This window comes from Rutilus rutilus, assembly GCF_951802725.1.
Source record: "Rutilus rutilus genome assembly, chromosome: 5".
Taxonomy (NCBI): Eukaryota; Metazoa; Chordata; class Actinopteri; order Cypriniformes; family Leuciscidae; genus Rutilus; species Rutilus rutilus.
The window spans coordinates 14,263,410-14,280,323 of record NC_140213.1 but is presented as its reverse complement, the minus strand read 5'-3'; the positions used below and the strand labels follow the sequence as shown (position 1 = coordinate 14,280,323).

General features: G+C 36.9%; 1 protein-coding gene across 2 annotated transcripts in view; it reads right to left on the bottom strand.

Annotated features, from left to right (window-relative positions):
- mthfsd (methenyltetrahydrofolate synthetase domain containing) overlaps positions 1-11,456 on the bottom strand; it is an 84,240-nt gene extending 72,784 nt beyond the window's left edge. The window contains exons 1-2 of one of the 2 annotated variants that reach the window (XM_084409477.1): positions 11,330-11,456; positions 11,138-11,241 (exon numbers count right to left, since the gene is read on the bottom strand). In XM_084409477.1, coding sequence (XP_084265603.1) covers positions 11,138-11,241; positions 11,330-11,357 — 132 coding nt within the window. In that variant the 5' untranslated portion in view covers positions 11,358-11,456. The remainder of the gene's footprint in view (positions 1-11,137; positions 11,242-11,329) is intronic. The other variant, XM_084409476.1, reaches the window with a different exon arrangement.
- Between the last annotated feature and the right edge of the window lie 5,458 nt (positions 11,457-16,914).

Below are 16,914 nucleotides of genomic sequence, written 5' to 3'. Positions count from 1 at the left end.
GATTGGCCAAATAGCATGAACGCGCCAACCATGTCTTCAGGGCTAAACGTGATAGGTCAAACGTTTATTACATGCGCTTGGCGCAGCTCTCATACAAAAATAATGCTTGTGGACTTACGTATATTCTGAATAATTAGTAACATACAAAGCCGCTCTTATACACAACTAAATAATAAAGAGTTATGACTTGAAATTTTTGCTGTATACCACAATCAAAAACAGCTTATACAAAAAAAAGTAAATGAACATCTGCAGAGAGCAGTCAAAATTTTACTTTTTGTGACTGGCATTGCACTGATACACACTGTGACTGTGGTGGGCAGTACAGTTAATCTATGTATAACGTACGTATAACAGATCGGTTTACAGCATATTGATGTGAAAACTAAACAATACAGAAAGCAGCTCTCATACAAAAAATACAAAATAGGCCACAATGACAATGGCAATTTTCCATTCGTTAGCTTTTAACGAAGAGGGTACCGTTCGAATTTCGCGCTCAGCCATCATTCGTCTGTTATGTGCACGCCACAGACTGTACGGGAACTGCACATCCACGCTTCAGAGTTCCTTTTGCGTCAATATTACGTTATCAGAGAAAAAAAAAAATTGTGAAAATCGATTTGACATTTGTGAATCGATTCAGAATTGTCCATGTCCACATCGCGATGCATCTAAGAATCAATTTTTTTCCCCCACCCCTAGAATGGAACCTGACATTGGAGCCCATCACTAGCCAGAAACAAGCCCACAGTTCACACTGATTAATCCGCATATGTAAGTGTATGTTTTGATTTCAATAGCAATGAATATGAAAAAATGTCATTACAATAGTAACAATGCTCTTTTAATGGGCTATATATCCCTTGATATGTACAGATGTACGGTGCATAACAAAATAAACTAATCTAGCATTAGGAGGCAAAATAAATACATTTAAAAGTATATATTTTTTTTTTATTATTTTGTCTGTTCCCCGAATTAGGAAATACAAAAAAACTCCCAAACCCATTTAAGGGTAAACATTTAATTGATGTTCAACAAATAAAAAAACAGATATATTACAGATGAACAAATGATAAAGCTCGGGTTGCTGAATATTTGATCCCTTACTTAAAAAGCACTTATTGTTAATGATATGATTACAGATCATAACCTAGATGTGCGTGTTTTGCAGAAACCTGGCTAAAACCAGACAATTGGCAAGATTACTGTTATAAACATGAGCCTCGTCTGAAAGGAAAAGGGGGAGGTATTGCTGTAATTTATAGTAACATCTTCAGAATTACTGAGAAGTCTAGTTTCAAATATAATTATTTTGAAGTGTTGGTGCTTAATGTAACACTATCTAGTGTAACGAATGGACTAAATCCAAAATGCTCTAGGCATCATAAAACCTGCCCCCTCTCCCCTGTTGTTATTGGCCCTCAAACCAGTTCTCTTCAAACGCCGTTATCACCTCTGCTCTCCTCAACGATCTCAGCAAGAGACTGTTTCTGCAATCCTTAAAAGATAGCACAGCAGAGCAGACGACACGAGCCATTTGGTCAAAGACTACAGAGATAAACTTCCAATACACAAGGACACTTACTCCATTCATACCCACAAACTTTCCCAAATGTTTATAGTATTTCTCCTATGTTTTATGCATGTCCCTATGTTTTATTAGCCTAGTTATGATTCTTTAGTTATGTTAGAGTAACTTCAAATGTTGATATCCAAAGATGATGTATCACTGCTTTAGTGTCTTCAAACCCCCTCTTTCTTGGTATCAAAAGAATCCTCTTTTGATTTTACAATCAATGGTGTACAATATGTTATGGTACATTGTATCATGATATTTTTACCATACTTTTGTACCCTGGAAATCCAGAGTTCTCACGAGAGCACAAGTTGAATTTGCTCAGCGAGTTTACTCTGACGTCAAGTAATGATGCTCATTAAATATGCCCTTGTATCCGAGCTGCACCAATCACATCGGGTTTTCTGATATAGGCGGGCCAGAGACTAGATGACGACAGCGCTGCGACGTCGAAGTCATTAGTAAACATTGCAAGATGACTATGGATAGGGCTGGGCGATATATCGCATGACATTGTTAGGCGCATCTCGTCAGTAAAGCCGGTTCCTTGATTAGTAGTAAATCGCCAACACCTGCTTTCAGATGGAGTGGCATTTACAACACAGAGCCGTAGTTAACTGACAAGCTGAGCCATATCGCATTAATTATCGCAGGCGATACGTCCGCGATAATTAATGCGATATGGCTCAGCTTGTCAGTTAACTACGGCTCTGTGTTGTAAATGAACACCAGCTGTTTGAAACGGCTTTGGCCGCTACAATGAACGAGTTAGACTTGGCTTTTTATCTAAAAGAGGAACAGAAGACGGCACTCGAATCGTTCCTTTGGCAAGAAGGGCGTTTTTGCTGTTTTGCTGTTTTTTTTACGGCAAGAGTCTAATCTACCAGTTAGCTCCACTGGTAGCTAAGCGTATGGGGCTTGTTGTGATTGGTCGTAGTGTTATCCAATTGCGTGCAGTGAGATTTTCAAATGCATGCTTGGCGCCGCCCCTCGAGCTGGCCGATTTTCATTAGTCGATGCCAGACCATTAATCTGTCAGATTTAGGTCTGGATTTCCAGGCTAATACTTTTGTGTAAAGACTGCACAAATTCTCCATGCCACCATGAACATGCAAATGGAGATAAGATGGAACAAAGACTTTCTCCCGGTCATCTTTGATTGGTCACCTCAACAAATGGGTGTGAACTGATAGGACCTTTAAGAGTATCTGATTAGTTCAGATCTTGGCTCAATCTCTTTGAGACAACATTCTCCTGTCTTCTTCCGGCAACTTCATCTTCAAGTTAACTTCTTTGGATTCAACGTGGGACCAAGTTAATTTCTTTGGATTCAACATGGACCACCCCAAGAACCCAAACGAACGCTTCAGTGCACTCCTGGCGAAATCATCAAGAATCTCAAGAATCTCCAAAAAGTCAATGCAAGTACCTGTTCGCAGCCTTTAGATGCGTTTCTAAGTTATTGTGCCCCTCTTAGGTGACCCTGATTCCTCTGATGTTTCTCGTAGGTTGTGGTTAACTGATTGTAATCTTGACATTCTCTTTTCTTCTCCCCCTCTTTCTTAACTTATCTTCACTTTCTTGATTCTGTATACAATCTTTGCTTAGTTTAGTTGTGTGTGTAGCCTACCGTAGTTTCGTTTATTAAACCATTAAATCCACGCTTTATTGTCTCTGTGTTTGCCACATATCGAAGTCACTTAAACATCTTGATCTTGCGATACCTATGCTATTACCCTGCTAGTACCTTATTTACTTTAGTTGGAAAAGGTTATTCTTTCTTGGCCAGGAAGATAATATATTTCCCAGAATTAATAATTGATCATGCTTTCTGTTCATTGGATGAGCTGATTAAATAATTGTCCTATTAATTCTGCTACAGTCAATTCTAAAAAATAATTAAAATATTTATAATTAATTATAATCATTTAAAATTAATTATTCATATATATTTTGAGCTAATTTGCTACACTAGTGTAAATGATAAATCACGCTTGACATTTGTGCTGGCTACTGTATACAGGCCACCATACAGACTTTATCAAATAATTTGCTGATATTCTATCAGAGTTAGTACTGGCTGCAGATAAAGTCCTAATTGTTGGTGATTTTAATATACATGTAGATAACGAAAAAGACGCATTGGGATTGGCATTTAGAGACATTCTGAACTCTATTGGAGTTAGACAACACGTGTCAGGACCCACTCATTGTCGTAATCATACTTTAAATCTAATATTATCACATGGAATAAATGTTGATGCCGTCAAAATTCTGCAGCAGAGCGATGACATCTCAGATCATTATCTAGTCTTGTGTCTACTCCATTTAGCCAAGGTTGCAAAGCAGACTCCGTGTTACAAATATGTTAGAACTATCACTTCTGCCACTAAAGATTGCTTTATTAATAATATTCCTGATCAGTTTCATCTCCTCAGCATCCCAGATAGCTTAGAATAACTTTATATTGCGACTCTTTTTGACTCTCGCTTTTCCAGCACTTTAGACTAGTGGTCGGCCGATATATCGACTGATATTTGGCATTTTTGAAATATCGGCATTGGCCGATAAGTTTTTCTGATTGGCCGATGTGTTGGAAGTGGGACTTTTATTTTGATGGCGCTCCAGACTTTTATTTTGACGGGCGGCACTGAGAACACCAGCGCCTGAGAAGAGAATGGCAGCACCTGATCACACAGCGCTCACTCACATTCTCCGTCTTCATTAGTTTACGATCTCTGTCAGTCATATCTAATAGTTTGTTAGACAGAACTGGTAAACAAAGAAAGTAAATGGTATGCGAAAAAGTAAAGCGTTGCTTTTATATTATTTGTAACAGAAAAGGCAAACAATCAGGCTAAAATACTTTCTCATTTACCGTCAACATTCAGCAAATGTGCATCTACATCATTTAAACAAATCTCTGAATATCTAATAAACATTTAATTTCACAAACCTTGCAGATTTAATTGAATCCAGCTGTGATATCTTGTGAAGTGTGCATTTGTAGCCTGCATAAACGTGTTACTGCGAGTGGCAGTCAGTCCGTGCGAAGTGAGAAAATACGAACAGAAGATCAGCTTCACAGGAGACGCGATCGAAAAACTTTAAATCCTTCATTTTAAAATATGCTGTGCTATCTAGTTGCCCACTTTTTCATATTCATATCGTTTTCACTGTGCTGTATGTAAAATTAGCATTACCTTGTCTTATTTGAAAAAAATATGATTACCAGTGCGCACGAAATTACCAGATTACTGAGTGTCGTTACAGTGTTTACTTCCTTTTTATTAACCTATTCATATATTAAACAATTACTTTATTTGTGAAAAATACTGTAATAGGATTGCAGATTCAAGAAGTTTCCATCTAAAGTATAACCTAAGCATGTTTATTTTAAGGATTTGTTTTCTAATTTATTTCTAATTTATTAAATATTGATTAAAATAAATATAAATATAAAGTATATATTTAAAAATATCAGCCATCGGCCACCCTGCTCTCTAAGAGAGCCCTTAGACAGTCAATAGTAGTCAATTTATAGTCACTTGGACTATTTTAACGATGTGGCACAGAGAGAGAAGGAAATGAATAGTGGAATAAAGTCTTTTTTTTTTTTTTTTTTTTGCGCACAAAAAGTATTCTCGTCGCTTTATAAACTTAAGATTGAGCCACTGGAGTCACTTGGACTATATTAACGATGTCTTTAATGCATTTTATGGGCCAGAAAGTTATAGTGTCCATAAGCCTGTGGAGGAGTGAGCCAGCACTCAGATTTCATCAAAAATATCTTAATTTGTGTTCCGAAGATGAACGAAAGTCTTACGGGGTTGGAACAACATTAGGGTGAGACTGACAGAATTTTCATTTTTGGGTGAACTAACCCTTTAAGTAGTCCATATAAAAATGGATAGCATATACAATCTGTCTCCGGGGGGTTAGACTAGTCGGTTGCAAAATTCTGTGTAAATGTTAATACAGGGTTTCTGCAGGGATCTTCAATTTAAATTTAATGCTTTTTAATGCCTTTTTATTTTTATTTTTTATGCCATACACGACCCATGACTAACCACGGATATTATATGTATGTATGTATGTATATATATATATATATATACACAGTGCTATGCATACGTTTAGACACCCATACTAAAGTTGACTAAAAAGAGGAATAAAAAATCATCTTTTGGAAACTGAACTTAATGCCTTAATTTAAAAAATTAGGAAAAATCCAACCTTTAAGGACACCAATTTTCTTTGTGAATGAATAATGTATCGTAAATAAATAAATGTTCTTCCTTAAAATACAGGGTGCATAAGTTTGGACACCCCTATGTTAAATTCCCATAGAGGCAGGCAGATTTTTATTTTTAAAGGCCAGTTACTTCATGGATCCAGGATACTATGCATCCTGATAAAGTTCCCTTGGCCTTTGGAATCAAAATAGCCCCACATCATCACATAGCCTTCACCACACCTAGAGACTGGCATGGTTTTATTTCAGTTAGCCTAATAGCTAGTTTGATTTGCATTGAGAGATGATCTTATGGAAAGTACCCCATGCCAATCTCTAGGTATGGTGAAGGCTATGTGATGATGTGGGGCTATTTTAATTCCAAAGGCCAAGGGAACTTTATCAGGATGCATAGTATCCTAAACAAAAAATAACAAAAAATACTTAAAAATAAAAATCTGCCTGCCTCTATGGGAATTTAACATAGGGGTGTCCAAACTTATGCACCCTGTATTTTAAGGAAGAACATTTATTTATTTACGATACATTATTCATTCACAAAGAAGGTTGTCCTTAAAGGTTGGATTTTTCCTAATTTTTTAAATTAAGGCATTAAGTTCAATTTCCAAAAGATGATTTTTTATTCCTCTTTTTAGTCAACTTTAGCATGGGTGTCTAAACTTATGCATAGCACTGTATATATATATATATATATATATATATATATATATATATATATATATATATTAGTGCTGTCAATCGATACTTTTTTTTACTTGATTAATCACACATTTTTCCCACAATTAAAAACACTTAAATTTGTTTAGGTTTATATTAGTTTATATATTTTATAATGTAATAATTTCACAGTTAATCTACAAATGAATGTAGAGACAACATAAAGGCCAGTCTCACTGATACTAATACAGCTATTGATATCTGTTTAAAACTTATTTCTTCCCCCTAATTTTAAACATTAATTATGGCCATCCAACATTACAGTGTAATTGAAAGCTATACATTTTTTTTACATTAGGCTTCAAAAAAATATGACAACTTTTAATTTAAGTGAACTTAAACAATACTCACATAAACCTATAATAAATGTCATATTTACCTTTGCCCTTCCTAACAGGTAGCCTAGTATGTATACAAAAATTGAATAAAGTTATCAAACAGTCTGCAAAGCATAAATTATAGATTAAATATATAGACTAATCCTTATTAAAGCTACAAGAGCTCTTTAGTCAATAGCAGTGAGTAATTTTCTCTGGTCCCTTTGTTCTGTGATTAACTTTACTGACAGAAAGCTTTATTGGCTGCTGTCCCTTTAAAACCAGCTGCTGCTGCACGACACATCTCACACGCGTCTCATTCTCTCACAACTCTTTGCGTTCATTTAAGACTTTATTTCACTAATTTAAGACTGCTCTTATGTTATGAGGATACTCGCAAAACAGACATTTTGGCATAATTGTGTGTTATTGTTCGTTCAAGCGCGAAAGAGGACTTTTCTGGCAAGCAGTCTGTGCGCACGATACTGGCTCGCGTCTTTCTGTGTGCGTCAGGACATTCACAGGCAGCGCATTTAAAAGCATTTACATGAATAAGAGCGGGATCATATAATGTAACGCTACCCAAAGGATGACAAAAAATAACGAATGCTGCGTTTTGCGTTAAATATTTTAACGCGTTAAACTGGACAAAAAATAATCTCAATGCGTTAACGCGTTAAAAAAAGTGAGCTTCAACAGCGGATGTCAAGCTGATGAGGGAAAGTTACTATACATAGTTAATTGCTGTCTGGCTTTTACCGTCGATTTGTGGCTGTCAGACAGACTGCATTAGATTTTACGGCGTTGATTCCCATTGTAACTACCCAACTTAAATACCTTTTTACAAACGCTGCAAAATCCTTCTTTATTTTGACCACCAACGGGCTGCAACAATGTCCTAAATTGTTTGTCTTCCTTGCACTTTGCCAGTTTTCTGGTCTAGTTTTATTCCTGCTGTTCAAAATAACTCGCGTCATCTCCGCAACTTTGCTCCGGCCGGAGTCAATCACCAAACTGGTTCCGCGTGTTTATCACACTAACGTACATATTTTGCGACAGCAAATCAAAATGATTAATTATGAAGGCTATATTCAAATAAATTGATAATAGCCTATAACATTTTCTTCAAAACGATAAAAAAAAATTAATGCCTGTAGGATTACAATTTAATGCTTTTTAATGCCATTTAAGGCCTTAATTATCGCAAAATCCATTTAATGACTTTTAATGCTTTTTAATGCCCCGCGGAAACCCTGTAATAAAATTAGTTGTTGCGCATATCCCTAATCCAGTCACATTACACTGCATAGTGATGGGTCGGTCATGGTCATGTTCATTTTGAACGAATCTTTAATATGACTCGGGACTAACGAGTTGTCTCAGAGAGACGTTAATTTTGTGTTGACCATGCATGCGCAACATCCTATGGGTTCTGTACAGGAAACTGAAATGATTAGTTCATCTCTTGAATCTTCGGGTTCGGGTCCGACTTCGAGTCTTTCGTTCTTCCTGTCAGTCCCATAGAGGCTATGCAGTCTGTACCGGAAAGAGAAATGATTAGTTCACCTCTCAAGTCTTCGGGTCTGATTCTGAGTCTTTCGTTCTTTTGTCACGTGACGAACGAACGACTCGAACTCGAGGACTCAAAAGATGAACTAATCAATTCTGTATCGGGTACCTACTGCATAGCTCAGCCTATATGGGCTGTCACGTGATGAACGAATGACTCGAACCCGAAGTCGATAGACTCGAAACGTGAACTAATCAATTCTGTATCCGGTACTATAGACTGCAAAACTCAGTTTATGGGAATAGGTCATGGGATGAACGAATCGAACGGCTTAGATCGGGAGGTGAGGTAAACTACTGCAAAGCTCAGTTTATGAGGATGTCAAGGGATGAGGCAGGTGAGGCAAACTAACAGACTGCATAGCCTGAAGACCCAGATGAATGAATTAATCATTTCTGTTTCTCATAATTTGAACTTTTCCTTGCATTGCAATTTCTGCAATTTCCTTGCATTGCAACCCATTCTGTCTGAGAGCTGTTTGCCCATTTTCTAGGGTGAAGATGGATTTCGAGCAGACGGACACTGAACTGGTGGCCAGAAAATAATTTCACCTCTGTTATATGGCGATATTTTGGCTATAAGATAACAGACACTGAACAGAGAGAGCAGGGCTGCCAACTCTCACTTATTCCGAGTGAGACTGACGCAATTTACACTTTTCACACGCCACACATCCATTTTCTCACGCAGAGAAAAATCGCGAAGCAAAGGGGACACTGATACCGACAGACTAGACAGAGCAGGTTACTTTTGATATGAAACTAATTCTTAGCTCTCAGATTCTGTCAATTTTATTACAAAATTCAAACAATAGCATTTTGGCGCTTGTAAATGTGAGGTGACAAATCGTGGTCGTGAACCGAACATCTCTTAGCCTACTCCCCAGATACGACACGCACGTCGCGCAGACATCTGTGTGACGTCGTCGTTTTCATCTGGAAGACATTATATTTAATTTGAGTTGTTATTTTTTAACCTTTAATGATAATACCAGCTGACAGGGCTCTCTGTGTGTTTACATCATTAGTCGAGATATTTTTTTTTTTCTAGAGAAAAATTTACATGTATCTACTGTTAGGCTACCTAATATTTATCCAAATGAATCGATATTGAATCAGGATCAGAATCAAATCACAAGATTTGAATTGAAATCGTGAAATTTGTGTCAGTCAATAATAAAACAGCAGCCAACAAGTCATTGTACCATGTAAACATTGTAACATGTTGTCTCTAAACTTAACAAAATTCTGTTTAGTTACCAAATGTTTTGACAATTACAATACACTTACACCAAAAATGATCCACAGACTGAGTTTAGGCAAATCATATATTACATCCTGCTTAAATGTCCCTGCTTGTCTGGACAGAATGTTCAAAATATCTTATTTTCATGAGCATACAAATGTTCTTATTTATTGTTCTATTTGTTCTATTTATTTTATACTATTGTACAATTGAGACACTACTACTAAGGCAAAGCAAGTATCATACATTTACTAAACTAAACAGAGGTTTAGTATAAGCTGTTGGCCCCTTGTTACCAAGGTGCTGATGGTTTTTCAATTGGTTAACTGACTCTTACGTTTCCAAAGCTTCATTCCCCTGATTCGGTTTCCATCATTCACTTTCCATTTTACCCATGTATGCGTGATTGTGCAGTGATTCCCACAGGATTTTAAAGCTACATTCTAGTGCACTTTGAGAGTTAAAAATTAAGAGATCCTATCCATGTCCAGTGTGCAAATTGAAAAAAGAACAAAGCATGTGAACTGACTTACTTAGGGCTGGGCGATAAAATGACAATGATAATTATCACGATATAATTTCTCGATAAAACGATAACAAGTGTTCGATAAATGTTTGACATAATGTTTATGCACCAAAAGCAGAACAAAATAGCGCTCCTCATTTTAACCATACCACTCAGACCATTTATTCGCTCGGCTCAAAGTGCGCAAGCTTACTAGAGCAGATGCATTTACTCACTGATCGATCTCAGTCACGCAACCTGAATAGCGCTTTGAGATCCAGTGAGAAGTGATCTAAATTAGTTTAAATCCAGATGAAACAGCACTGGAGAAACATTGTGCCTTCTGATACAGTCAGAAGGCTTTTCAATCTACAAATCGCCATAATTTACCATGGATTTACTGTATTAACACTAACTGCACCATGGTACTGTGGCAGAAATGTGGGATATTCAAATTTAATTTAATTATATTATTAATGTAGACATACATAAAATGTATTAAAGGATTAATGGAATATAAGTAGGCTACAGCATTTTTTGTGATTAAGCTTTAGCGTTTGTGCATTTACACAATGTAGTCTGCTTGTTTTTCATAGAAATACCATAGAAACCATGTAGTTACATTTTATCATGGTATTGAGGTGCTATATGCATGAATTTAACTGTGGTTATGACATATGTGACTATGGAAGATCAAATGGTAAATTTTAATAAAACTCAAACAGTCAGAATATTACAATTACCATATAAAAATGAGGCTGTTACAATTTTTAAAGATTCACATCTGCATCTTAACTCAAGCTACTGTTAACTCAAGCTACTGTCAATATAGGAGAGCGCGCTTCCAGTTTTGTGCAAGAGCAAAGGAAAACCGCGTGCGAGCGGAGAGATTCGCGCTCGCGCATTACATGCGCTCTCGACATAACCGTTGATATCTTAAAGATACCTTAAAATTTGGAATTCTGTTGTGCACAGGTCGAGGAAAACTGGCCAGGTTTTTCTCCTCGAGGTAGTTCCACACTTTATGGCGAATGCTCCATTTAGTATCCCCTATACGTTAAAACATAACACAAAAATCAAAATTTAAAAACAAACTTGAAGTCAAATAAATTATACAACTCAAAGAAACAGAACAAACCTTGATTCATTTTTATGATGGACTCCATTATGAGATCTTTAATTAAATGTAATACATGACCAAACAAGATGCCTTTTGACTTTCTGGTAACACATTTATTATGCACTCTCAACTACGGTGTCTCTGCGAAGACAAAAGGCGTTTCGTTTTCTTAGCCGCCCTTTAAAAGGAAAATAAATAAATAATAATAAATATAGATTACCGAGGTCTAATAACAACTGTCTCGTGTAGACGGTGCAATCAATGTAAATGTCTCTTTTCAAATAGGCTATAATATGAGTCCTTCTTAGAGGATCCATTTGGTTTGACTCTGGAAAACTGACTCACATGCTTAACCCTCCAGATGTCTTAAGGGAATTCGACCGGCAAAACTCGTGAATAATGTTATTGAAATGGTGGCTTGTATAACTAGAAGGAGATCTATCCAGCCACTCATCGGAGACTAAATTAAAATCACCTCCAAATTTGTATGAAATTTCGATTTAACCTGTGTGACAACATCTGTAATATTAAAAAATAAGATAGTACTTTGCCCAAGTACTGTTACAACCATAAACATTAACTAAAATGAGGAAAAAATACCTTCACTATCAACCACAGCAGCAATACCATGAGCATCACACTAAAATAAAAGTCACAACCTTCCCAGGACAATTGTTAAGGCATATAGCGACCCCTGCTGGAACTCAAAGTGAACGAACAGAGTGTCACTATCACTGTTGAGAATGAGATCAGGGCCCGTATTTATCAAGTCTCCGAGAATTACTCGCAAGAACACTGCTAAGAATTGACTTAAGAGTAAAAAAAGCTGCTCTTAAAAGGTAGTTATCAAGCATCTCAGTCGTATTTTAAGTGAAGTGTGTAGGACTAAATCAGAAAACCACATTGTCTATTATTACAAGAAACTCATTCTTCCCAAGAGGATGTTAAGTTTTGGTCTAACCAATGGGGTGATCGAATAGTCATGGGTCCAACAAGTCTGCTGGTGTTGCAGTTTGCTTTAATAGGTTCCCAGGTGATATAACTGCATACAGGACAGATAGTCAAGGGCATTGGCTGATGGTGGTCTTGAAAATTGATGGTTATTTTTTCATATTAACTATATGGTCATAGAACCATTGCCCAAAATAAACAAATGCTTGAAGATGTTTGTAACAGACTTTGCTTTGATAATTATTCTAATTAGTTTTTGAACACATGTCTTTATATTTCTGTGAGTTTAAATGGGTTTAAGAAATGCATTATCTGTCTTACTAAGGAGACTTTTATTTTGACTTTTATTTTATTTTATTATTGCGGGGAAGGAAAGGGAGAGCACGCAGTTCAAGTTGATCAGAGTTGTTTTTTGCAGCTTTGCAACTTTGTTAAGCACCTCCGGAAAAGGCATAAGGTCTGTATATTTGATAACTGTTTGTTTTAATGACTGTTTTGTGTAATTCGCTGTATGTTAATGATAGAGTTTTGAACTAGTCGGTAATTCGCGCTTCTTGTACTTTGTTTGTTTAGCTCTTACGGTGATTTTTGGAGTGAAAACGGACTCAATAAACTTCATTAACATCAGTAAAGTTTTGGCCATCATTCGGGCGGGGTCCGCTACAGTAAGAGCTTCATCTTCGCTGGTTCACATCCTCGCTGCACGTGCTCATGGGACTTAGGTAAAGTTGGTTTTATATTCGCACATTCTCACTTTTTTGCTTAAAAACTGTCTCAATAACAAGCGCAATAAAGCACATTTTTGCAAAATAAAAGCAGCTACATGATCTTTAGGACAAAGATGGTGAACTACAACACTCTCCACAATCGATCAAAATGGGCAAATATTGTTTTAATGGCATACAAAGTTGCGACTGTTCACTGAACATTCAATGTGTGCGGTAAAGAAGATAGGGACCGTCTAAAAAGTTCTATTTTTTTTCCATTGTGTGCAAACAGACAACTACATTTTTGCAAAGTACAGATGTACCAGCAAATCTCTCTCACATTATGTGTTCTAATGCTATTGATTGTACTTTAGCAACAATAAAAAGTGCATTATAATGATTGTATTTAGGAAACCTGCCTCACTGTACATAATGTACATAAATATTTTTAGAATAAAATTACATTAATTCACCAAAGGGATTTTTTACTATCCGAAGGTTGTAGCATGTTCCTAGTGACCACACTGACTTACTACAGGTGAAATTTTGACAAAAACTCCCTGACAATATGTACAGTTGACAAATATGTTTTTTTAAAAAAATACTGTAATTCACCCTAAGTATTTTTTCGTGTTCCAAAGGCTGTAGTGTTTTCCTACAGACCAGACTGACTTACTACAGGTGAAATTTTGACAAAAAGTCCCTTACTGTACGTACAGTTGACAAATGTTTTTTTTTTTAATTACTGTAATTCACCCTAAGTATTTTTTCGTGTTCCAAAGGGTATAGTGCTTTCCTAGTGACCAGACTGACTTACTACAGGTGAAATTTTGACAATACCTCCCTTACTGTACAATTATCAAACATGTTTATGTACTGAGCATATTATTACATATGTTTATTACATATGTTTATGAAATAAACTGTAAATCACCTATAGAGTTTGTAGTACTTTCCTAGTGAAAGCACTGACTTACTACAGGTGAAATTGACAAAAAGTCCCTTACTGTACCTACAGTTGACAAATATGTTTTAAAAAAAAATTACTGTAATTCACCCTAAGTATTTTTTCATGTTCCAAAGGCTGTAGTGTTTTCCTACAGACCAGACTGACTTACTACAGGTGAAATTTTGACAAAGTCCCTTACTGTATGTACAGTTGACAAATATGTTTATGAAAAAATTACTGTAATTCACCCCAAGTATTTTTCCGTGTTCCAAAGGGTGTAGTGCTTTCCTAGTGACCACACTGACTTACTACAGGTGAAGATTTGACAATACCTCCCTTACTGTACAATTATCAAATATGTTTATGTAATGAGCATATTATTACATAATGTTTATTACATATGTTTATGAAATAAACTGTAAATCACCTATAGTGTTTTTTTATATATATCCCAAAGGTTGTAGTACTTTCCTAATGACCAGACTGACTTACTACAGGTGAAATTTTGACTATAATTCAATTCAATTCAATTCAATTCAATTCAATTCAAATTTATTAGCCATTTCAACTAAGTTGATAGGAATTTGTCTTGGTATGCTCACATACAGCTTAGTTGACATAATACACTGACATTACAACATGTTCCACACATACTTCACAACAACAACAAATACACAGACATAAAAGCCTCATATTGCACATGAGATGAGTTAGCATGAGATGAGTTAGCAGAATGACCAAATGAAGGGTGCTTGAAAACAGAACCTCATATAAAACATTCTGGAAGTAAACTGATATGAAAGCATTCGGTATCCTAACCTCAGACCATATTTAGGTGACGTATGGCCTGGGGATAGGTACTGTCTCTAAAGCGTGATGTTCTACTGGTAATGCTTCTATACCTCTTGCCTGATGGCAAAATATTAAATAAATAATTTGCTGGGTGGGAGGAGTCAATGGTGATGTTTCTTGCCTTCTTAATGATTCTAGTGTTGAAATGTGAAGCTATAGAGGGCATACTACAGCCTATGATCTTAGATGCTCTGCTCACTACTTTCTCAAGCTGTTGCTTGCCTTGACTGGTTGCATTACCATACCAGGACAGGATAGAGAATGTTAGCACGCCTTCTATGGCGGCTCGGTAGAAGTGAGTCATGCATTTCTGGCTGACCCCGAATTTCCGTAACTGACGGAGGAAATAAAGTCTCTGATGGGCTTTGTTTACAATGAGACTGATGTTCAGGTCCCATGAGAGCGACTGGTGAATGGTGGTGCCCAAGAAACGGAAGGACGGGACCCTCTCAACAACCTGATCATTGATGGAGAGGGAAAGGTGTTGAACAGTCTTCCTTCTAAAATCTACAATCATTTCTTTTGTTTTAGTTGTATTGAGGATTAAGTTATTGGCCTCGCACCACTTCACCAGCCGCTCAACCTCTGCCCGATAGTCGGTCTCATCATCATCAGAGATAAGGCCTAATATGGTGGTATCGTCTGCAAATTTTAACAGTTTGACTGATGTTTGATTGGATGTGCAATTATTAGTGTAAAGTGAAAATAAAAACGGGGACAGGACACACCCTTGTGGGGCGCCGATATTAAGAGTCCTCGTTGATGACACATGATTATTAATTTTAACAAATTGTTTCCTACAGGATAAAAAGTTCAAAATCCATTGACAGAGAACAACATCAACACCCATCGCTAAAAGAGAATTATACAGCCTGATAGGGATAATGGTGTTGAAGGCTGAACAAAAGTCAAGGAACAGGATGCGAGCATATGTATTTTTTGACTCAAGATGTTGAAGAATAAAATGAACGCTCAATGACACTGCGTCATCTACACCCCTATTTGCCCTATAGGCAAACTGATGACAGTCCAGTGTGATATGCGCTAATTTTCTACAGACCAAGCGCTCAAATACCTTCATTACAGTCGATGTGAGCGCAATTGGCCTGTAGTCATTTAGGCAGGTGATGTTATTCTTCTTAGGCACTGGAATAACCATAGCTGATTTAAAACAGATAGGTACAGTTGAGGAGGAGAGAGACCAGTTAAAGATATAAGTGAATATTGGAGTAAGCTGGTCTGCGCAGTTCCTCAGCGTAGCTGGTGTTATACCATCAGGCCCCGCAGCTTTCCTGATATTTTGATGGTGCAGCAGCCTCCTAACATCATGCTCTGAGATTGTAAAGGGGGGGGAGGGGTGATCGACCATACCCGTTAGAGGGAGGCTCAGAGAATTAATCTGGGTTACTCTGGGCTCAAATCTGCAATAAAAATCATTTAGCTTCTCAGGGAGGGAGGGGTCGCAGTCTGAGACGTGATGCTTGATCTTATAGTTGGTAATTGTCTGCAGACCCTGCCAGACACTCTTAATGTCATGGACTTGGAGCTTATTTTCAAGTTTCACTCTGTAAGTGGCTTTAGCTGTTTTAATAGCCTTTTTGAGTTGGTATTTGAGGAGTCTGTACAGTGCTTTATCATCACATCTAAATGCAGCGTTTTTTTCCCTACATAAACGCCTTACATCCTTGTTAAGCCAAGGCTTGTTGTTACTGTAACTGATGACAGTTTTGATGGGAATACACACAGACTCACAAAAGTTTATATAAGACATTACAGTATCAGTGAAAGTGTCAATATCATCAAGCACAAAAACACTCCAGTCTGTGACATCAAAACAGTCTTGTAACATGTCTATGGCCGGAGGAGAGTACCACCTGACCCTCTTTTTCACTGGTTTAGTTGTTTTTAGTTTCTGGCGGTATTTAGGGACAAGTAATACAGTGTTGTGATCAGACTCACCAATCGGGGCTCTGATTAGAGCTTGATATGCTTCTGGAATGGGAGAGTAACACTGGTCCAGAGTTTTATCCAGCCTGGTAGGAGTATGAATCTGAGGCTTGTATCTTGGAAGAGCTTTCTTCATAGATACATGGTTAAAGTCACCCAGCAACAGGATTACAGAATCCGGGTTGGAATTTTCCATG